This window comes from Coffea arabica, chromosome 11c (genome assembly GCF_036785885.1).
Source record: "Coffea arabica cultivar ET-39 chromosome 11c, Coffea Arabica ET-39 HiFi, whole genome shotgun sequence".
NCBI classification, from domain to species: Eukaryota; Viridiplantae; Streptophyta; class Magnoliopsida; order Gentianales; family Rubiaceae; genus Coffea; species Coffea arabica.
Genome location: NC_092330.1, coordinates 43,730,542 through 43,754,699, shown reverse-complemented (window position 1 = coordinate 43,754,699; position 24,158 = coordinate 43,730,542). Strand labels below are relative to the sequence as shown.

Genomic DNA, 24,158 nt, shown 5'->3' with positions numbered 1-24,158 from the left:
GAATTGATTTTGAAGCAAATAAGATCAGAAACTTACGATGTACAATGCAATGACCCTTGAAGAAGACTGAGGAATAGCACTTTCGAGGAGGCATGTCGAACAATGGTGGCTGAATCATAAAACATGCCGTGGGTACTAAGGAAAGAATCCCTCTTCAATCTTCATCTATCCTGCTAAGAGACCTTTTTTACTCTGTGAACGGTAGCTAAAGCTGGAGCAGGACAAGGAATCGAGAACATCAGTCAGGGTCAGGGATCCAACTTGTTCATAATGCTGATGGTATATTCTTCTGAAAATGATTGCCATCATCGATCTTTCTACAATTCTCTTCAATCATTTGAACGTTTTACGAATATCCTTTCGGTGGGATAGACCTCCACGCTTTCAATCCTAATCATCGCTCGTGATAGTTTCCACCCAAACGTTCATCTGGTTACTCATCAATGGGATGTTAAGTTCTTGAAAGACAAATTTAAAAATAATGATAATGATAATGATTCCCATGTATATATTTGTATATTCTTTCTAATCCCTTCGGTCTACTAAAAAGGAAATTAATTTTGATACATAATGGTTCGCGAACCATGGACCTCACATGCTAAAGACGGCCTTAATTTATTCCACGTACTCTTGCAATTTACCTTAGTTTGATGGATCATAATTGATACATAGATATGCAAATTTACTGCAGATTTTTGAAGGTAGTTGTTCAATGAGTCTATTTGTAAAAATAGTTCCATATTTATTGTTTTTGACTAGTTTATGTTTGTTTGAGTTTTGTACATCATATTGGGATTTGTGCAGAGTTGTTTTCTGCACTCTTTATATATATTATACGGAGTAGTTTAATAAAAAATCTAAATTCATTTTTTCGAGTCTCAATGCAAGTGTTAATGAGCTATTTTCTTTTTTATTTTCACTATGAATTACAAGTGTTGTGTTGTTTCTTAATTTATACTCCTCTAAAATTTAACAAGGAACCATGCAGGCTAAATTCATTGAGATTTTTCTTGTTTTTCCGAATGATTGATTAAATTCCAAATTCTTGCATATTTTGATAAGATATTGAAAATCGATATCGAGAATTTGATCGCATTACCTGATTATCATCACCTCGGGGACGCTGAGAATCCTCTTTTCGCGTTTGTCATTACCATCATAACATGCAAGCTTCTGGGATTGCCATCTGCACAAATTCCATAGAAATTCTCCCGCCTGCAAATTTTGGCCGTCTCCCTCTTTCCCTGTTGCATGGTAGCCATTTACTGTAGGGTCTGCGTCCACATGTTGAACTCTTCTTCCTCGAAGTGATTATTGCTTTTCAGCAACATCAATACCTAATTTTTGTTTCCTTTGTTGGTTTCAATTGCTGTTCGTTGTATTGGTTCTTGCGGACGCGCAGTTCTTCAAATTCAGCACTGCCGCTTTCTTAATGCAAATGTTCCAATAATCCAAGGATAATAGTAATATAAATAAGGTAATTGAGAAAAAAGCAAATTGATGGTGTTGAGTTTCCATCTTCTATGCTTTAGAATACAAGAATGATGCGTTTACGATTTTATGGGCTACAAGTTCAGAAGGTCGATGGCCGGCCCTCCTTCTTTGCTTTTTCATTTATTTTGGTTACAAAAAATAGGGAGTTTCTGGTATTCTAAACAAGTTTCTAGGTCAGTGCATACCAGTAAGCAACTCCCCCCCGCCCAACCGCCCTAAAAAAATTGGAAATATGAGGCTAAAATATTCAATATTTTAAGCAAATTCAAGACTGTTTCAACATGTGACATCGCTCACAACAGCATCATAGGTCAGGCAGTTTTTCCTGTATGGATTTTAACATGCATTCTCTAGCAGCATCTCCAAGACGTCATTCTAACAGTTTTTTGGGTTGTCGATCACCGAGACGAGACGTCTTTAAAGTTTTGGTGGTGATGGGAGGTCAAAAATTCAATCATTGCCTTTCTCTAATCACTAGTTGTGACTTCCTCCCCTTAGATTCGACTATTATACAAACTATTCTCGTTGTTAAAAAAAAAAGAAAAAATTGTAGCAGCTTCTCCAAGCCGGTTGGTTTCTTTTACTAATAACGAAAAGAAAAGAAAGATTGTGTCGGATTAGGGGAAGGGAAGAACAACAAATAAGACGAAATAATTGCGAGAATGGATCTGACCTGAAGGTGTGCGATTAATGCATATCACAAATGTACATGAGAACTTTTGATCATCATAAATGCACAAAAGGGACTGTGTTTTTTTCCTTGATTGTCGTGCTTAAGCTACAAGATGAAAGCCTCCATAGTATAGGGTGTAGTAATTTTCACGACATCGAAGCATGGTTTATCTACGCCCCCTGTGTTTCCTTTTCTTGATCCAATCAAATATGCTCTATTGACTCGCAAATCCGATTTTAAATTTAGATATCAGACCCGAAAAAATCTTTCTAATAAATATCCCAAAGACAAGGACATCCACTCCAGAGCCTTGTCATTTCCTTACCCTCGATTCCCAATTACGAAGAATTAACTAAAAGCGAAAAAGACTTTAATACGAAGACCATTTTGCAATTGACTCTCCCTCATTGGCTCATTCTAGCAAATCCTAGCTGTTTCATCAACATGATAAGGGTAAGGTGAGCTGCAAAAAATGGTCGTCATTCATTCGTTCCTGTCAAATTTAACAATGACCCATGACTTTAGACAATTTATATTTTCCTCAAATGAAAAGGAAAAGGAGAATAAATTTTTATGAATTTCATTTATGGTTCATTTACCGTGCATGTGAGTTTCCTATTTTTTCTATTTAAGGAGGCTGAGGATGCCATTGATGAACCCAGCAACGAAGGCATCCTCCTCCTCCTCCTAGGCTTTTGCTAATTCACTTCCCCAACACTCCTCGAAAAGCATTCCCATCCACCCGACAACATCAAGCTTTGCCATGGCCCCTCAAGAAGTACCCGCAGAAGCCTTCACCGCCGCAGGGAAAGTCTCAACACTCAGCAACACAGGCTACTCGAAGAGAGCGTACGTTACATTTTTAGCTGGAAATGGTGACTACGTGAAAGGAGTGGTTGGATTGGCCAAAGGTCTGAGGAAGGTTAACAGTGCCTACCCCCTTGTGGTTGCCATCCTCCCGGATGTTCCCGAGGAACATCGGGAAATATTAAGGTCACAGGGTTGCATTGTTCGTGAAATTGAGCCCATTTACCCACCTGAAAACCAGATTCAGTTTGCTATGGCTTACTATGTCATCAATTATTCCAAGCTCCGCATATGGAACGTAAGTAAACCTGAAAAAAATTTCAAGTCTTGGTCTAATAGGTCTACCAGATGTGTGCATGGCATAGAGCCATAGACTTGCATGTAGCAAGATTCACCACTTCTATACTTGCTTCTACATGCATCTATGCATGTAGATTGGATTGAGGAAGGCATACATTAATCAGGCCATTGCCTAAGGCATCATGACTCAGTGAAGCGTATCTGTTTCTGCTTCCTGTTTGTGTGCCAAAATCTTCTATGGCCCATGTCACTTGGATCAGCTTAGGTTAAGCTTGACCTCCACTTGATAGATAGAATCTTCCTTAAGAAACAAAGAAGCCCCAAGACAAAGGCTGAGAAACGCAAAAGCCAGAAAAATATCCTTTTACATCCTAATTTCATTATTTCACCACAATAATAAAAGGAAAAAAACCATCACCGCCACACTCTATCTATATAATCAGGAGTGGTGCTATAATATGTTACAGTAATCCTTAATCCACAGCTCTATGTTTAAGCCGTTCAAGCATTTCTGTCTTGTATTTTAGAGCAATCATATTTGGGTTACTATTAGGAGTGACTAATCAAATAACTGTGGTCATGACAGTTTGAGGAGTACAGCAAGATGATCTACCTAGACGCAGACATCCAAGTTTATGACAACATCGACCATCTGTTTGAGGCAGCAGATGGATACTTTTATGCAGTGATGGATTGCTTCTGCGAGAAGACTTGGAGTAATTCCCCACAGTACTCCATTGGATATTGCCAACAGTGCCCGGACAAAGTTACCTGGCCAGCTGAGATGGGTTCACCTCCTCCTCTGTATTTCAACGCTGGCATGTTTGTCTTTGAGCCCAGCCGTTTGACCTACGAAAATCTGCTTGAAACTCTCCAAATCACTCCGCCAACACTATTTGCAGAGCAGGTCTGATACATCTTTGCTGCCACTACCACTTAATACCCTTTCCGTGGTCTTAACTAGAATCCACACTTCATGCACCACGGACCAAGTTTTAAATACTGATGGTACAATTTTTCTACCTGGATATGGAACAGGATTTCTTGAACATGTTCTTCCAAACTACGTACAAACCCATTTCTTTGGCGTACAATTTGGTTCTAGCGATGCTTTGGCGCCATCCGGAGAACGTGGAACTCGATGAAGTTAAAGTGGTTCACTACTGTGCTGCGGTATGCAATTCCCCTATATATGCACGCTTTTTATCTATTGGCGGCAATGAACGATAGTCCTTGCTAACTTTTATGACATTTATCCGGTATTATTCAATGAAATAGGGATCAAAACCATGGAGGTACACAGGCAAAGAAGCTAATATGGACAGAGAAGATATCAAGATGTTAGTTCAGAAATGGTGGGATGTCTACAATGATGCTTCCCTTGACTTCAAGGCTGAAGACCCTGTCCCAGAGGAAGAGACCTTCTCCAGACCATCAGTCATGGCCTTCATGCCTGAGCCTGCAATATCCTACGTCCCAGCTCCCTCCGCAGCTTAGAATAAGCGTAAATCCAAAGACTCGGGAGTATGTCCAGCATTGGTGCAAGTCAATCCTATGCTCTACCGTATACTTTGGCCACATATGTAGTTCAATGCTGGTTTGTATCACAATCAAATAAATATCTAGCACTGAAAAGGAGCGTGTAATTTCTCTGTAATTCACCAATAAATCGCAATCAAATAATCTCTTTCTTAATTGTGTATCGAAAGTCTCATGAAAATATATATGCTGATATTTTAGCTTCTAAAATGACATTTTTGACATTATACAAAGAAAACGGGCAGCTGAAGCTGTCATACTTGGAAGATACAGGGCCTAGTTCCACCACTGAGATAGTGTCCTGAATGTCAGAATCAGCAGAGTAATAATTCTTCAAACCGGGAGAAGTTGACATTTGTCCCGTCATCTGGGTTGAAAAATGTTGATCACCACTATCCCCAGTAATCCATAGTAGACCGAATATGTCCTTAGGATATTTAGAGAGAAGGTCCACTAAAGATCAGTGAAATATATCATAGACCACTGTGGCAAGGAATGCATAGTTGAAAGCATTAAATGAAAAAGATCGCCACTGGTAAAAACAGGTAGGCAGTCGATCTCAGACTTCAATTTGGGAGATTGCGGGTCACAAAATCAAGATTCGTTTGGCTTCAAATTTCTCTACAAATTTAAGGAGCTAAACATTTCCTCACCATCTTCATATTCTTCGTCTTGGAAGTCCAACTGGAAGCAGTCATTTTGAAAAAGAACAGCTGCAGGTTCTCTGGTTCGTTGGGCCTTTCTGTCATTTGAACCTATGGCGGATAGTATCTTGTCCTTTATGCAGTTTTCAAGGCCACTTGCCTCGAGTTTTTGGCATTGCAATCCAAGAACAGAGAAGCACTCTTTTTTGAAGTTGATGTCACATGATGACAAAACTAGGCCAGCAATTGTTTTCGCAAGGTCAGGTGCATAATTGCAAATCTGAAGAAAGGCAACAAGCTTTTAGATTAGCTTAAAATTTGATTAAACTGACGAAAGAAAAATTCGGTCTTTAAGAATAGCTGTTGACAATGAAAATCATGCACATAAGTCATTAAATAAGTAGCCTCTAGAAGCAAAAGCACTCCACTAGAAACAGTTATGCCAAATAAAAAATTAGGATTGAGATTTAATTTGGTCATGGCCTCGAAGGAACTCAATAAGATTTCGTCCAGTAAAATTTACCAACGTAAAGTCTAAGATTTCATTGTCAGTAAAATTTACCGATGTCAAGTCTAGGTTATCATTGTGCTGTTACGTTTCTAGAAGAGCAATACAATCAGAGGTCCTAATGGAGGAGAAAACATACCTTAAGTGCATGAGAACTTAGAAGAGCCTTATCATTGGTTTCTTTCAGTTCATCGAGCGCAAGCTTGAGAGCTTTTCTGGTGAATGTTTTGTCTGCTTGTCTGTTACCTGCGCTAGGTACCATCATGACCTTTTTATCAAGTTAAGAAATAGACGCGTGTAAAATATGCCAAATATAGATATCACAATAAATGGTGAAATATCCTCAGATCTTTAGCAGACTACAATGGATATTCTTTATGGTAACTGTGGAGGGCAATGTCAATGTGGAAGTTTGGTGGCAGGTTTTCCCATTCCAGAAGTGCAATATCATCTTGATCAGTAATCCTCTTCAGGGTAAGACCATAATCTTTCCACTTGATGCTTGTCAATGCATCCAAAGATGGTTGGGGAATTGAGCAAGGTGTGAAGTCCTTAAAAAAGAAGACCTGAAGAAAGATATTCACCATCAAACGTTAACCCAGACAAACACAAATGCATTAATAGGTTTTCTGTTCAACTTATTTTTTTTATAACATAGGAAGGAGATTTTACATCATTAAGCTAGCATACTACATTTCTTTGGCACAGACAGCTGCATTATGTCATAGACAGACCATAAAAATCCTTTTCACTTTCTGTTGCCTAATTAAGAAGATAAACTTTGTAAATCTTTGCCCATTTCAATAGATTGTATAATTTGGTTGTCAGATAATGGGGGAAAAGAAGGGACAGAAAGCTAAGAAACCATAAGCATTCCCTCCTAGAGTTTCACATCTAGTAGAACTTTGACAAGAACCATTTCAAACAACACACTCCCCTCAAGTAACAAATACTGGCTGACAAAGTTGAGTTGGACATGGTAATCATTTGAGTTGTGAAGAGCAATCATTTTCAACAATTACCAGCGAAGCATTTGCAAACATGTCAGATAGCCCTACCCACCTATTTTCTCATAAATTTTAAGCAAAACTAGCATGATATGTACATGCATGTGAAGCCTATGTCCGTGATTTGGGTATTGCAGCAACAACACTCTGTTACAAAGCATTTCTTGAAAAACGAATAAGATTAAGTCTCCTTATTAGAAGCACCAACCAAAGAAGCAAAACGTGGATCATGACGAACCTCTGTTCTTTTGCCAAAGGGCCTGCAACAGGCAGGAAAGGCTGGTTCTGATGTTTCACTAATAACAACGACAGCTTCCATCATCTGCCTTTTACTTTGACTTGTACCTGACCCTTTAGCCATGCCAGTTCCAACCTTCAGATGTTCCCTGAACCATAATAGGATACCTATATTGTTTACATGTTGTGTGCTAAATTTGGATTCTAGCAATGCATGTACAGGAAAAAATTTTAGGTCAACTTGATTCTTGAGAATTCTTTGCCACCAAAAGAAAAAAGTTTTTAGGACAAACCAGTATCATTCAAATTAATCTTCAAATACAGGGGAAAGCAATAGATGAGTGATGATTTGACACAGAAAAGAATACAAACTCCTTTTCTTCTCTAAAACTGATTCTTCAGGGCGTAAGTGTCATTACCAACAATAGTATTCAAAGGTCAAATTTGTTTAAGGAGAATACATACTGAAGGAACCCAAAAAAAGTTCCTCTATGTGGAAAACTCAACCTTACAGTGTTTGCATATTGGGAAGTGAAATCGATTGTCAAAATTGACCTAAAATGAATGAAACTAAAGTCATGAATGTGGTAACAAGAAAAACAGAAATATGGCCCTGAATATAGCTGACTAGGAGAGAATTTTGTTTCTTTAACTGAATATGAACACCTCTGAGTTTCCAAACCATCAAATTCAGTCCATTGAATGGCATAAAGCTACAACATAACAGGTTATAGCATACAGAAGATGGAATTTCTCAAAAACTTACGCAGTTGAGAAGCACAATTGACAAAAATTTTCCAGTCTATTTCCATGCTTGAGAACATATTCTTCAAGGCCTGACTTCAGACGTTCAATGTTTGTGGCAGAAGAAGGGAGAGGACTGCAGTCAACTGCAAGAACACAACTCTGTAACTGTGAACCCCGTACACCTAGACTGTCCACCAATAATTCAACAGCAACTGTCTGCAAAAAAAAGTCACTTCATCATTGTTACTGGTCTGCTGAATTAGCCTTAGCAAGGGCCTGGTTTCAGGGTAATCCCGTAATTTGCATGTGAAACCTGATTATAATATATAATACTGTGAGAAAGACACTAGGGGTTGAAAATCCCTGAAGAGTTGCTTACTGTTGAAACATTTATAGTGAATACAGTTTTTCCAAAATTATGACTACATCTGATAAACCCAAAACCCTAGGCAGCTCTGGCCTATTGAGCTCGATCTAGCATGGGCCAACGTAAAATATCAACAACATTCATCCGGGGTTCATGTAAAGATAGAAGAGTTGCAATCCGCAGTACTTTTCTCTGACATATATCCTGGCCAGCCAAATTCCCTCCCTATACATCACATGCTCACAGGACCAAATAAAAAAAATAATTGTAGAGCGCGATTGAAAAGAAACTGAACAAATGGAATGAGTACAAGTTCTGATTCCAGGATTAATCACGAGTTTCATTGAATATATAGTAACTGCAAATTACACCTCTACCGTAGCTAAGAAAATTTTCAATAAGTTTGTTAGGTAAATGTCATAGAAGGAAAATATCGGTACCATTTGCAAACGGCGTAATCATTGCCAGTGTCCATTGAGATAGCAACCAACTCAAAGTACATCAGTTAATCATATAAAAGCATAAGAATGAAAGATTCAACGACCAAGTCTAGCATTGTCCCCGAGACCAGTAGTCGAATTTGCACATCTAACCACCATAAATCCATGATATGCTCATGATTACATGACCATGCAACGTTCTTTTAGAATACAAAATCGCAGATGCCATACATACAAATTATTGAGAAGGGTGATTGGAACGTACAGGTAATTTCACCATGGACATCTGCAGGATAAACCATAAGAGAGATAAGGTGAATAACAGGTAAGGATTCAGTTCGCACAATGCCATGCTTTCAGAAATAAGCAGGCAGGTTCCTTGATAAAGAATGGACATAAAGAATGTAACCTTTTGGAGAAATAAGCTTATGTCACTCTGCAAGTCGTTTAAGCTTTCAGCTGTTGATAGCACAGCTTCAGTCCCACTACAAGAAGAATTCAAACAAAAGGAAGAGGAAAATAATTGAGAACAATGTCTTCAAGAGAAAGGAAACTACGGTATAGAAGATGGCATGCCTGAATTTTGCACCACATTTCGAAATTGAAGATAGCTTTGTCAGCCTCCCTGAGGAGATGGTTTCATTTATGTTCAAGCTGAAATTATGGATTTCATTATCAGAAATGCCTGCAGAAGTGGCATACATTGGCTTAGAATTACCGATAATTCAGGAAGGTACAATGTGAGTCATGTCTTTCTTGAGATCAATCTAGAAAAGAAATTAGGTTTCATTAGCCATTCCATCCCTTTGTTTCTCAAGCCATTTGCAGGTGTCCGAGACGATCGGTCAGACGATGAGTACTTCTGGCTGATCGTCATTCCTTAGTGATTGAAAGAAATGTTAAGCAGAAGTTTCAAAGTATGTAGAACTTTTTAGTCCTGGCCCAAGTCAAAATTATCAAGTACGTCCGAATCTGAAATAGTCCATTTTATTGAAATACCTCCCCTTAGATAAGACGCATGGTAATTACGCGTTTGATGGTAATTATTATGTCAAAGCTATCTTTCAAGCATTTAAAAGAAACATTTTAAGAAAACGGAACTCACCCGTAGTGGTAATAGTGATTACTCCATCTGCAAAGCCAAAAACCAAATCCACTTTTCAGGCAATTGTCCAGTCACATGAAGACGAACTAGTTTTGAGCTTCAGAAATCACTAACTTGAGAAATAAGAATGTCAAGCATGTTATTCTCATTTAAACTCACCAAATTTGCTGGCAGATATAGGATTAGTCGCATATCTTAGAGCTTCAAACTCTTTCGGGTTGCATCCAACACCAGTATCAGAAACTGTTTATAGCAAAACCCAAAACAAAAAAAAAAACGTCGTTTAACCACGCTAATCTCTACTCCAATTTTTTTCCCAAAAAAAAAAAAAAGGACACTAAAGCTAGCCAAGTCTTTGTTCAATTTACCTTTCAATCTCTCCAAAGAAAAAACAACAACAACACTTTGGCTACTTGTTTAATCAGGCTAACTTAGACTATTTTTAAAGTGCGACCAATTCAAAAATCACGGTCAGGTTTCGGTACTTGAGCAAAAATATGGGGATATAAGGAAATGAAAATTACAACTAAAAAAAGATAAACAGTAATCGGCGAGAGAGAGGGAGAGAACTCGAGAATGATGCCTGAAATTCGAACGAGCGGAGGATTGAATTCTGGACAAAGTTTCAGAACGATTGATATTCTGCAAAGCTCAGCGGACATCCGGCATCGTTGAATTGCGCAGAAAATTAACTGTGAAAAAAGTTAATTTCAACAACAAAAAAAATTATTATGAAATATCATTGATATGATGAAATGATGGAAGGAAACGATCGTCGCAGAAGAAACGGTTATTAGAACTCTCACATGTTTGCAGAGATTTTGCACGGAAGAGACCTCCATTCTTCTTAATCGTTTCTTCCGCTCCACTGACCAGACCAGTGACCGCTCCCTTTGTTAGTTAGTCTGCGTGAGTATGTGTTTTCCCGCGCAAGCGCAGCAGGAGTGGAAGCTGTATCCTGAATTCTGATTGGTCCTTGAAAATTTGAATTATTGATATTCTTTTCTCTGTACTTTTATTAGGGGATAAATTTTTAAGTGAGAGACGGTTGCATTGCATGGGTCGTCAAGTTAAGCTCCATTCGGTTTTTTTTTTTTTTTTTTTTGTCTTTTCTGAAAGAAGTTTAGTAATAATACGCAGCTTAAATATAAAATTATTATGCACAACTGTGATTGGATAAAAAATTACTTAAATAGTTTGTGATGAAATGTACGTGAAATATAAAGTGATTAAAATATAAAATTATAATTATACTACTTTTTGTTTTGTGTGTGCCTAAATAATTAGGGCTTGTTTGGATAGTTATTTTTTATCGAAAAATGGTCTTATTTTCTGTAAACACATTTTCCTATCATCTTTTTACCTCACATACATCAAATCGCTACAGTAATTTTTCAACGAAAAATTCATGAAAAATGCAATCCAAACACGCTCTTAATATTCAATTCGAACAAACCCAATAGTAAGTGTTTAAGCAGCTGCCTGCGTTAATACTGAAACGTGATTTGGGGCGTTCATTCTATGGTTTTGCTGACTTGGTCAAATTTTAAACGGTCAATAAAGTAATAAAGTAAAGCCGTGGGGTTATTTATTTGGATTTATAATTTCAGGGCCCTTATATGTATATATTTTTTTTCTTTTTGTGGTTTTATACATTAGTTGGGGAGTGGGGGCAAGCCAATTACTGAAAAAGTCATAGTCTAATTTATACTAAAGTCCAGAGTAGTACATGACCTCTACAGTGTTATACAAATGCGGGTGAAAAATATGAAGGGTAATCCATGAAATTAGAAAGAATTATTGTCTTTTGTCATTATAGTCTGTCCATTAAAATTAAAGACCCTAAGAAGCTATTAAAGACTTTTTTTTTTTTTTTTTTTCAAACGTAAGTGGGATGTCCAGGAAGCTCTTAAAAAAGTCTTAAAAAGGAGCCAAAAATGCGGTCGGTTCAAATATGACGAGCGATAGCAAATTAGATAAAAACAAAAAGTTTCCAATTTCAAAAGATAAAAAAGGGTACCCTTTATGAATTTGCTTTTCTTTAGATGGTACGAAAATAATTAAATTAGATGGTGAGGTGAGAAGGATTATATGTCACAAGTCTGAAATCTTCTAATTGTAAAACCTTCCGATTGAAAAAAATAGCAACGGCTAAAAATTGTTTTCAGGTGCAAAATCAATACTTGCGATTAAACAATCCACAAATGTGAAAATTAATAACTAAAGAAATGTGTGTTACTTACACCCAGGGTTGAAGGTTGGTTAGGAGGCGGTGGTTACACTTATTGAAGGTGGTGCAGAGGAAACGGTGAAGCAACCGCCAAAACTGTTGAATGAAAAGGGCAGAACAGGAGATGCTTACTGGAGGGAGTGGGGATTGCGGAGTGGGGCCCCGTGGGCATGCTGACTTCTGAAGGGGTAATTTTGTCATAAAAGGAAAACTCGCTCTGGCTGGATAATTACTGCTCTGGCAAAAACATCAGCTGGAGAACAAAGGCAAATTAATTATTACTTACTTGACTACCATATTTTTAGAAGCCTCCAAGATGGATGTTGGGTCATCACGCCATCGTTTTCTCTGTACTATATCCAATTAGTGTTAGCCTAACACTAATTGGATCAACACTGTTAGGTAGAGTCCGCATTCGAGTTTGGTAACCCAACTTAAAACAGAACAAATTGCTTTATGCATGCCTTATATATATGTATATATTTCCCAAATCCGTGGAGAATTGATCAGGGATAGAGCAGATTGAGCTGGTGGCAGATCATAAGGGAATTTTGATTCTTGACTCTGTTTAAAATGGATAGAAATGGAGTAACTGAAGGAGAATTGGAGGGGAGAGGGATGAACAAATGTGTCGAACAAGTATCACACCTGGCTCTTGATATCGGAGGTAAGCTCGAATTCTGCTTATTTCGATTTGAGATTTGTTGTTTTTCCCTGTACTTTCCTTCTTGGTTGGATTTTGTGTTTTATCTTCTGCTTTCGAGAAGTGTATATCTATTTGATACTGCGAACTTTTGGGTGTTTAATCGTATGATTTCATGCACACACAACTATTTGATTGATTACCGTTGAAAGACTAGTTACAGGATTCGTGGGTTTTCATTTTCCTGGAACATGTGTGAAGGTGTGAAGTCTAGGTACTGGTTATTGTCTTACTGTCCCTGGAGCTAAAGTTCTTGTGCCAGTCAATAAAATTCCAAGAGTTTGAATGGAGGAACTGAAATTTCAGTAGCTCCTTTACCTTTGTCTGATTCTTGGGCGTCAACCGTTGCACTTTTGACCGTTAGGATTATGGAGCAAGCATCCAACCGCTGGGCTACTACCCTGACCATGACTGGAGTTCACTATAGGAGTCCTCTTTGATTCTCACTGAGAATAGATTGTGCTATAAATTGTTTGCCTACATGGTAGATGACATCCTTAGTATTCGGGAATTATAGCAAATGGAATGAGGACAGAGCTTGCTGCACAAAACGTTTCTTGGCATTATATTCATTGTGTGACGTTGCAAAATAGATCACTCCAGCAAAAAATAGCCAAATTTTGATATTCAAAAAGCTTCTAAACTGGCTCTTAGTTTGTACAGCGGAAAATAGATCCATGCTATTTAGCTGCCGCAAAGCTGGAATTGAACTTATAGCCAGTTTATTTGATAACCTGACATTGCAATTATTTATAGATGCAAGAGCATCATATGTGATATCTGCTGTACAGGAACAGCAGGTAATTCCTATGTTCAAGGATATGAACCATAGATTCATCAATTTTTAATGTGTACTATCAGTTAAATTGGCATTAGAAGGTCTAAAGCATGTATAGTCTGCCTTGTGACGCTGCAAATCAACCTTGGCGTCCAAAATTTAATTAGCTTTAAGCACTTAGGATTGATATATCTTGTCTCCACTCTTCCTTTTAATAAGGTGCCAACATGATCATCAATGCTCTTTTTTTTTCACTTCTTCTAGGCTCCCTCATCAAGATGGTGTACTTCTGCGGAGAAAATAGTGGCTCAGAGCATCAACAGGGAATTTTGTCTTCAAAGGAAAGTTGTGGACTTTCTAATGGAAATACAAATTGCTCAGTCCTCAGAGGAAAGCTTCACTTTCGGAAGTTTGAAACAAGCAAGATCAATGAGTGCCTAGAATTTATGTCTTCCAAGCAATTTCATCGGAATGGTATGTACTTTGTCATGATGACTACATCTGTAAATTGTACATCCAGTACCACTTCATAGTCTTAGCATTGTGATGTACTTTGGTCCTGAGGTATAAGACTTCTTGACTGCCTGTGGGCAACATCTTTTGTAAGGTGCTTTACATCCAAATTTGAAGGTTAAATTTTTCATTATAAAAATGACTTTTAACGGATTTTATATTGAACTCTTCCTATTAAGTATTATAAGCCTCAAAGAAACAGTTTCAATAAGATGTTATAGGTCAGTAAAATCCTATTGTGTTGGCAAGTCAAGTCAAACATTGCTGGATTTGATTTTCTTATAAAAGGATATGTTTATATCGATAATGAAGGCAAAGGAAGAAGATATAGCTCAGAGAAGTTATTTGAGGTTAGCTCTGTGATAGTGTTATGCATGTGCAATAGTTGAAGAAGACATTGTTCTCTCCTTTTCTTTTCTACTTTAATTGTTTATTTCCTCAAGAGTATTTCAATCTTTATAACTACGGAGTCTGAGGTCATTCATGCTTTGTGATTGCAAGATTATAAAAGGTACTTTAAGTAGGATTGTTTCTATCTGAAACGTGCTACTAAACATAGTTTGACATTCATGCCAGCAATCTCATAATTTTTATAGCTTAAGAAGTTTCTCCTATTTTCATAGTGCAGTTATGTCATGGTATGTAATGATGTAACCTTCAGGTTCCTATTATCTAACAGAAAGCTATGAATCCAGGTGAGGATTGTCATGGGGCTTCTGTAAGTGAGAAGAATATCATAAAGGTAAAATTTCTGGTCAACATTGTCAACAAAATATTGGTAAAGCAACTCTCTCTACCATGCATGGAACTGTGACCTTTTCCCCTCGTCCTAAGAGATCATCTAAGATGAAAGATTAATTGAATAACAAGTTACAATTCCTTTAAAGGCTACAGGAGGTGGGGCTTTTAAGTTTGCTGATCTCTTCAAAGAAAAGCTTGGAATGACTCTGGACAAGGTTGATGAAATGAATTCTCTTGTTGCTGGTGCAAATTTTTTGCTTAAGGTGGGATTCCTAGAGTACAAAGATATGTTTATGATTAATATTCTTTTTTCAGGTAACAAAAGAGAAGTGTGTATGCATATACTTGATAGTTTTGCTTCTGCATGCCATTTCTTTTCTTAAGTCAATCTGTAGTAAGTGGTTTGTATTGAGGATAATTTCCTGTTTTTATAAGCTCTATGTGTTTCAGCTAACCTTACTTGAGCTTGTACTCTAAGATTTTGGACATCTTTGATTTGTATCATCACGTGTAGCCTTCTTTATTGACCTCCTTACCATGAGTGCTGGGAGCTAATAGACACATCAGTTCTGTTGAATATCTTTGTTGCTTCATAGACGATTGGATGACAGACATATTATTTGTTTTGCCTTCTCGTTGAACAGGCAGCCAGCCTTGAAGCTTATACATACATGGATGGTCAGAAGGAGTACGTGCAGATTGATCAGAATGATTTATACCCTTATCTCCTTGTCAATATTGGGTCCGGTGTTAGCATGATCAAGGTGAGTTCCCTAGGTTATGATGATGGCGAATTTTACTTTAACTGAAGGAAGTAATTTTGAAGTGGAGGGAAGAAGAATAGAAATGGTAACTTATGGATGTTTAATGTAACAGCATCCTCGACAACATGTATATTTCAGTTTTGCACCTTCAACTTGCTTACATCACTTTAGGTCACATGGCAGGAATTTGCAAATAGGCTACTCTTTAAATCCTGTTAAATAGTAATAGGAACATAGAGTCGTAGACATAAAAGTTCATCAGAAAGCAAGACATCTCTGGGATTTTTGTAGGTAATTATTAGCTGATTGGTTTGAGACTCACTTGCATATTGAAAGCAAGACAAACAGCGATTGAGATCATGACCTCTTGTCTTTGGTCCAACAAGGAGCCTTAAATACAAATTGAAGAGACAAAAGCATTATCTGCTAGACTTCTATATTGTAAATATCTGCATTTATGTATCAGGGCAGAGCGACTTCCATCTTTCGTGTGTAAGATTGAATAGGCAATCTTACAGGCTCTGAAAGTCACATCCAGCTAAACATTCATTAGTATTTTCTTTTGGATTTCTCATTAGTTTGCATGTTGTTACTTGATTAGGTTGATGGAGATGGGAAATTTGAGCGAGTTAGTGGAACTAGTGTTGGAGGTGGCACCTTCTGGGGGCTGGGAAAACTTTTGACGAAGTGCAAGAGGTCGGCCTCGTAGATATTTTAAGGTGGTGCTTTTCTGTAATTTTTCGTTATCATCCATCCCAACAATCGTTGTTGTATCTTCATTCAGCTTTGATGAATTGCTGGGGTTGAGTTATTCTGGTAACAACCGAGTAATAGATATGCTTGTTGGAGACATCTATGGTGGAATGGACTATTCCAAGGTATTTAATGCTTTATCTATATTCTTTTCTATTTTTTTTTTGGTGCTTTAAGCAAATTCATTGAAAGAAGATCTCGAGTCTGAAGAAACTTGAGAATTATGTGAGAAATTTGTGTTGTTGAACCTCTAAAAACTGATGCACTAATATGATTCCCAAAAATTGGAGTTCTTGGCATAGCCCTTGAGCAACATATACCTTGTAGATTGGACAGAGTATGTACATGGTTCTTATGTCTCTTAGCCTTATTATAATAATGTGTTATCTAATCAGCTGACGGGTCAACCATTTTGACAGGATTGAATAGTCACCAAAGATATGGGGCATCTATGTGATAATTGCCACTGCAAAATATGAATTTCATTATTTACATTATGAAGCAAGTAATTCGTGCTCGTAGCAAAGTGCCTCTAGACAGAATCAATATTTTGACCTTTTCTGAATTCTATTCTTGGTGATTACTTGTGGCTTTCAACAATTGTAACTATTGACATTTTTTTCTTGGTCATGGTGGTAGATTGGACTTTCTTCCACAGCAATTGCTTCTAGCTTTGGAAAGGCAGTTTCCGAAGATAAAGACCTTGAAGAGTACAAACCTGAAGATGTGGCACGGTCTCTCTTGAGAATGATTTCAAACAATATTGGACAGGTGAGATAAGAGGCTTGCAAAGTCTTCTTTTTTTAGGTCGTTCACTGCATGAAAGTTAGAGAAAGATTACAGGCTTCGTGTTTGTTTTCTCCTAGAACTCTTGATTTATCTTCATCAGACCTTTATCTTCTCTTTAAAAATAGTAATTAGATTACTATTTTTGCATATGCTCAATTTTTTATAGTATTTCTTTTTTTTTTTTTAGCTACATACGATGTGATTAGTTAGCCGCAAAAAAGATTCCCCTTACTATTTTCTCAGTTCCAAATTAGAAGAGCCATTTTCACTAGTTTCGAAGGAAGTGGTCATATTCATTTCCTCTTTGTCCTTTCATTTCTCTCTGTCGTTTAAAGAAAAGAAATGATGGATACTGGGGGATAGAGAAGGGAAAGAAATTAACTGCCTGTTGGCAAATGATTCTTAACACCTAATTTTAGCTTTTGATTCTAAAAAAGCTATTTTCTGTTATCAGTTGCTTTTAAAACCTGCTTTTAGCTTTTCTGTAGGCAAAAAAGCTGAATATCAGAAGCAGCAAAACAGGTTCTCTTTTGATACTAAAAATCTGAAGCGCTTGTGACAAGCCATAGATAAACTGTCTTGTGACAATAGCAATGTCAGACTATTTGACTGTTAGACTTAGATGGTAACTTGGTGGAATTGTAATGCATATTGTAGTCCTGAACACGGAGGCTACTACACACTCTTAAACCTATACGTTAATCACTCAGCTAATCAAGTAGGTACAATGCCATTTTATTGAGAAAAATCCCTAGGGTAGTGGAGGGCTATACATACTATAAATTTCCATTGCTTTAATGTGACATTTTGCCCCATCGCAATTGTTCTTTTTCATTGCTGAGAATGCTCAATGGTGGCAACTGCTTGTTCAATGACTTTCTGAGGTTTACTTTTGTGCTACTGATTGAATTGTATTCTCCAAGTAAAGTCAGGCAGGGTATAACAGTACCTCGACCAAATTTTGGAGCTGTGTTTGGAAGATATTCCTTTACTGCTGTATTCATGGTTACCAAAGTATATCAAGTTGTGGCTGTCAGATTTTTGGAAATGAATTTTTTATTTCAGGCAAAAAAAAACACAATACCCAAAAGAAGAAGAAGTGATATGACTGCATGTCCTATTGTTGGTTATTGTACAATTTCTGATTTGTGTTTAATATTTCTTCCCCCAGATTGCTTACTTGAATGCTCTTCGTTTTGGACTGAAGCGAATATTTTTCGGTGGGTTTTTCATTCGGGGTCATGCTTACACGATGGACACAATTTCTGTGGGAGTCAATTTCTGGTAACTAACCTGCTTGACTTCAAAACTTGACCCCAAAAACTTTTGGTACCTGCTATTTAATGTCGTTGCTTGAACTTTCTTTCAAAACGTAAGTTGCTGCAACGCTGCAAGAAGCTCCATCGTTAGGGAAGTGTTCATTGTTTCTCATGAATGTACTTCTTGCAGGTCGAGTCATTATTGTTTCTCATGAATGGGCTTCCTGCAGGTCCAACGGTGAGGCAAAAGCAATGTTTTTGAGACACGAGGGTTTTCTTGGAGCTTTGGGAGCATTTATGAGTCATAGGAAGGACGGTTTTGCTGATTTGAAGGCCCATCATTTAGTGGAACAAGTCCCAACGAAACCTTCACGGAATGCTGGAGGCTGCCTAAACAACAGTTCAGTACTCAAAGATGTAAATGAGAACATTAGTATAGAATGCACCATGCAACTGAGCAATTGAGTTGTTAGGGCAGTTTCTGGAAAGTGGTACGCTGGAGGCGGCCTAAACAACAGGTCAATACTCAAAAGATGTAAATGTGAACATTAGTATAGAATGCACTGTGCAACTGAGCAATTGAGTTGTTAGAGCAATTTCTGATGTACCCAAACAAAAAAAGGTAAAAAAGGAAGGCAATTGTCGTTGCTTGATTAGTCCATCCAAGGCCCCCAAAAATACAGCTGTCCAAGTTTTTTTTTTTTTTTATTATAGTTATATAATCAATTATGTAACGATAGAATAGATGTTAGAAGAAGGCGCTGACAAACATCATGTTAAAAGATATTACTAGTCTGCTTTGTTAAATCTTGTGATTATTAGTAGTTTCGTTGCTTATTTGTTTTATTTAATTATTAAATATGAACATTTTGAACGGTGAAATATGTGTATTAATTGTTTTTAGCTTCTAATTATTTTTATTCTTTTACTAACACAACTTATATACATGCACAAGGCGTATTATGGAATAGAAGTTTCATCTCTCTTTTTAAAGTATTTTTTTAATATTATTTTTTCTAATTGTACTAATTTTGTTATCAAAATCTTATCTTTAGGGGAGGTTTGTGTAATTTTATAAACTTTAGGGGAGGCCAGTGAAATTATTAGAAACCTCAGGGAGGTTTCTGAAATTGACCCTAAGAATAAAGACAAAAAAAATCTAATGTTGGACTCCAGAGCTGATAGTTGATGACTGAACTCATTCCTTGTTGGCCCAGGTTCATCTCTCTCTTTCTTGATCATGTCTATGTGAAGTTTACAGCTCTTCCAAACAACTGTTATTGTTTATTAACGACTTGTTTAATAGGGCCAACTGCAAAGTTTTGAAAGAGATCATGGCAATATTGTGTGACATAACCCTTATGAACTTAATAAAATACGGCTTCTGAACGAGTATAGGGTTGATGCTTATTTTTTTGGTAAAATATTTGCTGTTACATAGCTGGAAATTTGATCCTTTCAACAAGGGGGGAAAAATCAATTTCACTTTCAGCTGAACAAACTCGTGGATGCATAGCTTTTCGAATGAAAGTCGACTGGTGATTGTTTAAATGTCAAAGCATGATGTTTATATATGCACTTATGAGCATGCGAAATTGAGGCTGGCAAATTTTGAATCCTTTTATCATTATAGTGGGTGTGTGACTCTGCTATGAATCATTTCATTTTTGAGAACAGGTAAGAAAATTTGAAAGGCAAGACTAGACAGTAGGCATTTTTACTGCTGGATCCTCTAAAATTAGGTGCCCGAGGTGGGTATTAAAAACTTGATCTTTATAGACGTGGATAATCACGAAGTGGGCACATTTGATTGATGTAAAGCAATGAGAAAGTGTAAGAAAGTGTAAATATTGATGTAAAGCAATGAGAAAGTGTAAGAACCAGCTTAGGTTGATATGCTAGTTGTTATAAGCAGCTTAAACCTTGAGTTTCTTTACAGATGTTATGACAATGATTTTGCTGTCTAAGCTGAGATTACCGAACTGCAGTCAGAAAGCTACTGTCTTGATAGTGCTTCCTATGGTAAAGTTCGCTATTTTTTGCTCAGTTCTGATTGCCAAACGGTTTTCAATAGGTGAAGCCAAGTGATGTCATAGTGTTACTGTTTTTGCTGCTCTTAATTTTGCGAACTTGAGGTAGTCAGTGTAGAGTTTGGTGTAATTGGTTGCTCGATTCTCATAAAGTTGAATGGCTATTAACGAATAGTGGAATACCCATTGTGTGTTTAGTTTTAGTTACACATTATTGTCAATGTTTAGGTATCTTCGGCAAAATTTGGCACTGGTAGCATCTGGTTTCAGCTGACTGTGTCCCTGATATTTTCATGGCTGCTGGAGTTTTTGGCCAGATTGATGTGCATACCGTCACAATAAATTCTCCTTCCACTGGTGTTTCCTTTACACATACTGTGCCTCATGGGGCTGAAATCTCACGTTTCAGTGGTAGTCCTGCTCCACTAGATGGTTATCCGGAATCTTCAATCAACAAGCCAGCAGATTGCAATTCCCTCAAAGATGTACACATTGTAAGGACCATAAAACTACTACCTTGCTTATCTTGGTATTGGAATATAACCTATTTGCCTGAGTTATGGCCTTCCAAGTGTTGTTTTTCGTTAATTTTTCTATTCTCCAATCCCAAATAATTAACATTGTGTTTCTTTTTGGAGGAGCAAGAAACTAACTAGAGCAATTGTTGATCCGACACTTTTCTGGTTTTCTCAGTCAGCTAGGTTGCTGGAAGATTTTCTTGACCTTGCGATTGAGAACACCAAAAACAGTTTAGAGACCTGTGGAGTTCTTGGTGCCTGCCTTGTAAGATCTATGTTAATTTTGGCCATCTTCTATCATGACTGCATATTTCCAGCATGTGAAGCTCTGGAAATTCTTCACATGGCTTTTATATAAGTAGGTCGATGACCTCTTTCAGTTAATCTATACTCTTTTTGTTCACTCAGATCACATTATTTTGCACTCATTTTCAAACATACACAGAGCTTTTTTTTCATTTTTTTAATGCTAATTGTAACTTCTGTCCCATATAATACCACTTAAGCATCTCGTGGTGTACTTCGAGGCACATGAGGCATAATGTTTGGCTCTAGAAGACATTTTTATGGAATTATCAGCTGTCCTGCTTGAGGATCTTTGTTTACTTGAAAAAGAATCTTCAACTGAGTAGTAGTCTCCTGCTCTTATCAAAATTTGTGCAGGAAGAGAGGAACATCTATGTGACCAATTTGATAGTGCCTAAACAAGAATCCACACCCAACTCTGTAAGTTATTTGATGCTTAAATTACATCGTATTTGATTTGAATTTCGAATTTTCAGTGGTCTCTTTCGCAGCATTGTGTTCAAGCTGCTAATTTGGTATCATCCTTGACAGTGTCAAGCTTTAAATGAGGAGGAGATATTTGCCATACAAAGTCAACAGTCCCTTGTTCCGATTGGATGGATTCATGTATGCTTGGTTTTCCAGTTCAATACTTAGAAGTTTGCTGTAGCTTGCTTGTTGCCTTACAAAATGCCCAATGATTTTGCATTTCTATTAACCACTAACTAGAATTTCAGGTTTGATTGGAATGACAGAAACTGTTGTCAGTTTGATCCAAATAAAACTGGACAAGCTGGAAACCTGTTAAATTTTACCAAACTGATAGAAACTAGACTGGTTAGATTAGTTCACTATCAAAATTTTAAACATTTTTTGTATCTCTCATGCACTGGACAGAACCAAATAGCACTCAGATTAGTTCAGTATCAAATTCTAAACATTTATTTTGCATACCGCATAAACTGGACAGAACCAAATGGCAGTTGACCAGTTAAGCTGCCTATCTGGCTTGGTTGGATTGTTGACGACTAGCTTTTGCTTACATCGTGCTATTTTGGTTTGTGTTTCCTTTTTTGCTTTTTAGTGTATATTGGCTATTAATACTGGATTTTTTTTTTCTTTTGATTTCATTCATACTTCTGGTTTTTGGAAATTATTATCCGCTTGATAGATCTCTTTCTATTCTAAGAATAAATGGATCTATTATTCTTTCTTCAGACGCATCCTTCCCAAAGCTGCTTCATGTCATCAGTCGATTTGCACACTCAATATTCATATCAGGTAGGTAAGTTCAAGTTTTGTGGTGCTGTTTTTTTGGTGTGGGTACATTCGGCTGGTTTTACTTCACTGGAGACCCTTTGAAATTCTGTAGTTTACTTCCCAATATTCTGTAAAGATCTATTGACCAAAATCTTTTTAAATAATCTGCAAAACTACTCCACAGGTATTGGAAACTGCAGGATCCTTCTGGAGTAAATATGCTAACGTATCTGTAGATATGTGCTTATTTTACCAAAAAGAGGCTATGCTTACTTTCTGATAGTGTCTTGGGCTACCAATAGCGTTATAACTTTAGCTAAGAGATGTATCCGTTGGTTGTATTTTGTATTTTGTTCTTTTTCAGGCTTCTGGTAAATTTTGTCAATTTCTAATTTTTTTTTCAAACTTTTAAGGTTATGGTACCTGAGGCTGTTGGCATTGTTCTGGCTCCAAATGACGAGTCAAGGTAATCTAATTAGTCCATCACAGATTTGCAAACTCGTCCAAAGAACCATCAACAATGGAGGTTTTCTGCAGATTCTTTTCATGAATATAAATGTTCGTCACACTGGCACGTTTCACTTTTTATCAGTCAAAAGTTACATTCATTCTTTGATTAGTCCTATTCAGGAAAGGAAGTCGCATGCTTGATTGAATATTTTGGATTTTCAGTTTTGAGTTTGGAGGTAATACTATTTCACGCAACAAATTGCATGCAGAAGCATAAAAGGCAGACTTAACAAGCACTCGCCATAATTCATACGGGATAATGAATAAGAGAAATTCACAGAACCAACTTCAATATGAAACTTGGACTTGGTTGATTTATTGGATGTTTGCCCACACCTTTTAGATCCCACTTTCACAAAGTTAAGGTGCAATGTGCAAACTTTCTTGGATGTTAACTCACATGAATGAGGTTTTGATCGTTATATATATATATATATATATATATATATATATATATATATATGTCTCAGGAAATATGGCGTATTTAGACTGTCTGACCCTGTTGGGATGAGCATCCTGAAGGAGTGCAAAGAGAAGGGATTTCATTCTCATGCACAACCAGCTGACGGAAGTTCCATATATGAGAACTGTTCCAATGTGTATATGAATCCAAATCTGAGATTGGAAGTATGTGATTTACGATGAGGCTGCCGTGACATCTTGCCTTCTTTCGTCATTCATTCTATGTTTTGTGGAGTATTAAAATACTCAAAAACAGACTACGGTGCAGGACAGGATACATATGATCAAACACTAAAAAGAAAAGTGGATGAATGCGGAAGAAAGTGGTTACATTCAGAAGGGCACGTTTCTGTGTGTGGTGTGTTATTTCTGTGTGTGGTGTGTTATGTTTAAGATGGCAGTGAACTTGATTTGTGTGTATATTACAATGTAGCTGAAGCTTTCAGAAAGTTTCTGAGGAATGGAACTTTTTATCGTGGTGTAACATGTGTTTGTCTTCTTCCCTGGATACTTCTTGGTGTTCTTTGTTTTCCTCCTCGTCACTTGATTTGATGTTTCTGGCCTCTTGTGCCGTAGGACCAAGAATTTGTGCCTCGGTGGTACTGTAGCCATGATCTAGTTTTTTCAACAATATAACTCAATTTGTATTAGCAATTTATTTGTCTTGTTTGTGGCCTCCTTGCTGATAAACAAAA

At 37.1% G+C, this 24,158-nt stretch overlaps 4 protein-coding genes and 1 long non-coding RNA gene across 15 annotated transcripts; 3 read left to right on the top strand and 2 right to left on the bottom strand.

Moving 5' to 3' along the window:
- The first annotated feature begins 2,930 nt into the window (after positions 1–2,930).
- LOC113715727 (galactinol synthase 1) lies at positions 2,931–4,969 on the top strand. The gene is made up of 4 exons (XM_027240017.2): positions 2,931–3,272; positions 3,861–4,181; positions 4,313–4,447; positions 4,553–4,969. Exons 1-4 carry the CDS (start codon positions 2,931–2,933, stop codon positions 4,769–4,771), a joined length of 1,017 nt encoding a protein of 338 aa, XP_027095818.1. The 3' UTR covers positions 4,772–4,969.
- LOC113715726 (type 2 DNA topoisomerase 6 subunit B-like) lies at positions 4,911–9,244 on the bottom strand. The gene is made up of 8 exons (XM_072070576.1): positions 9,173–9,244; positions 9,029–9,049; positions 7,976–8,172; positions 7,211–7,358; positions 6,339–6,531; positions 6,105–6,235; positions 5,467–5,737; positions 4,911–5,240 (listed from the first exon to the last, which is right to left on the bottom strand). The coding sequence occupies exons 2-8, from the start codon at positions 9,047–9,049 to the stop codon at positions 5,206–5,208; spliced, it is 996 nt and encodes a 331-aa protein (XP_071926677.1). The 5' UTR covers positions 9,173–9,244; the 3' UTR covers positions 4,911–5,205.
- Positions 9,245–9,339: 95 nt separating this feature from the next.
- On the bottom strand, positions 9,340–10,112 carry LOC140016775 (uncharacterized). The gene is made up of 3 exons (XR_011822983.1): positions 10,028–10,112; positions 9,869–9,895; positions 9,340–9,448 (listed from the first exon to the last, which is right to left on the bottom strand). It is a non-coding gene; the product is annotated as an uncharacterized lncRNA (long non-coding RNA).
- A 2,152-nt stretch (positions 10,113–12,264) lies between these two features.
- LOC113717335 (pantothenate kinase 1-like) lies at positions 12,265–19,059 on the top strand. Of its 4 annotated transcripts, none has more exons than XM_027242137.2 (10): positions 12,265–12,765; positions 13,844–14,053; positions 14,788–14,834; positions 14,980–15,096; positions 15,478–15,597; positions 16,199–16,293; positions 16,382–16,475; positions 16,990–17,121; positions 18,311–18,423; positions 18,517–19,059. In XM_027242137.2, the coding sequence occupies exons 1-10, from the start codon at positions 12,672–12,674 to the stop codon at positions 18,611–18,613; spliced, it is 1,119 nt and encodes a 372-aa protein (XP_027097938.1). In that variant the 5' UTR covers positions 12,265–12,671; the 3' UTR covers positions 18,614–19,059. The 4 variants fall into 4 exon arrangements, with proteins under 4 accessions (XP_027097938.1, XP_071926580.1, XP_027097939.1 ...); XM_027242138.2 differs by having other exon boundaries at positions 12,268–12,765; positions 18,589–18,647; XM_027242136.2 differs by having other exon boundaries at positions 12,271–12,765; positions 18,629–19,059.
- A 490-nt stretch (positions 19,060–19,549) lies between these two features.
- Positions 19,550–23,947, top strand: LOC113715633 (AMSH-like ubiquitin thioesterase 2). 8 transcript variants are annotated; one of them, XM_072070480.1, is made up of 9 exons: positions 19,570–19,615; positions 20,338–20,420; positions 20,657–20,922; positions 21,067–21,211; positions 21,610–21,672; positions 21,784–21,858; positions 22,450–22,512; positions 22,905–22,957; positions 23,472–23,947. In XM_072070480.1, exons 3-9 carry the CDS (start codon positions 20,858–20,860, stop codon positions 23,644–23,646), a joined length of 639 nt encoding a protein of 212 aa, XP_071926581.1. In that variant the 5' UTR covers positions 19,570–19,615; positions 20,338–20,420; positions 20,657–20,857; the 3' UTR covers positions 23,647–23,947. The 8 variants fall into 8 exon arrangements, 6 of the variants coding, with proteins under 6 accessions (XP_027095692.1, XP_071926583.1, XP_071926582.1 ...); XM_027239893.2 differs by having other exon boundaries at positions 19,573–19,615; positions 21,122–21,211; XR_011822957.1 differs by lacking the exon at positions 20,338–20,420 and having other exon boundaries at positions 19,550–19,615; positions 21,122–21,211; positions 22,905–23,017; positions 23,472–23,615.
- Positions 23,948–24,158: the final 211 nt, after the last annotated feature.

Excerpts from the sequence above, each read along its gene's own strand:
- LOC113715726 (XM_072070576.1), bottom strand. The coding sequence starts at position 9,049 with ATGTCCATGGTGAAATTACCT. Across the intron at positions 7,359-7,975 it reads CAATTGTGCTTCTCAACTGC|GGAACATCTGAAGGTTGGAA; the intron begins GTAAGTTTTTGA and ends ATTATGGTTCAG. Across the intron at positions 6,236-6,338 it reads CCTCCACAGTTACCATAAAG|AGGTCATGATGGTACCTAGC; the intron begins AATATCCATTGT and ends AACTTGATAAAA.
- LOC113717335 (XM_027242136.2), top strand. The coding sequence starts at position 12,672 with ATGGATAGAAATGGAGTAACTGAAGGAGAATTGGAGGGGAGAGGGATG. Across the intron at positions 14,835-14,979 it reads GTGAGAAGAATATCATAAAG|GCTACAGGAGGTGGGGCTTT; the intron begins GTAAAATTTCTG and ends ATTCCTTTAAAG. Across the intron at positions 15,598-16,198 it reads CCGGTGTTAGCATGATCAAG|GTTGATGGAGATGGGAAATT; the intron begins GTGAGTTCCCTA and ends TTACTTGATTAG.
- LOC113715727 (XM_027240017.2), top strand. The coding sequence starts at position 2,931 with ATGGCCCCTCAAGAAGTACCCGCAGAAGCCTTCACCGCCGCAGGGAAA. Across the intron at positions 3,273-3,860 it reads CCAAGCTCCGCATATGGAAC|TTTGAGGAGTACAGCAAGAT; the intron begins GTAAGTAAACCT and ends TGGTCATGACAG. Across the intron at positions 4,448-4,552 it reads TGGTTCACTACTGTGCTGCG|GGATCAAAACCATGGAGGTA; the intron begins GTATGCAATTCC and ends TCAATGAAATAG.
- LOC113715633 (XM_027239891.2), top strand. The coding sequence starts at position 20,722 with ATGGCTGCTGGAGTTTTTGGCCAGATTGATGTGCATACCGTCACAATA. Across the intron at positions 21,212-21,609 it reads GAGTTCTTGGTGCCTGCCTT|GAAGAGAGGAACATCTATGT; the intron begins GTAAGATCTATG and ends AAATTTGTGCAG. Across the intron at positions 22,958-23,471 it reads GCTCCAAATGACGAGTCAAG|GAAATATGGCGTATTTAGAC; the intron begins GTAATCTAATTA and ends TATATGTCTCAG.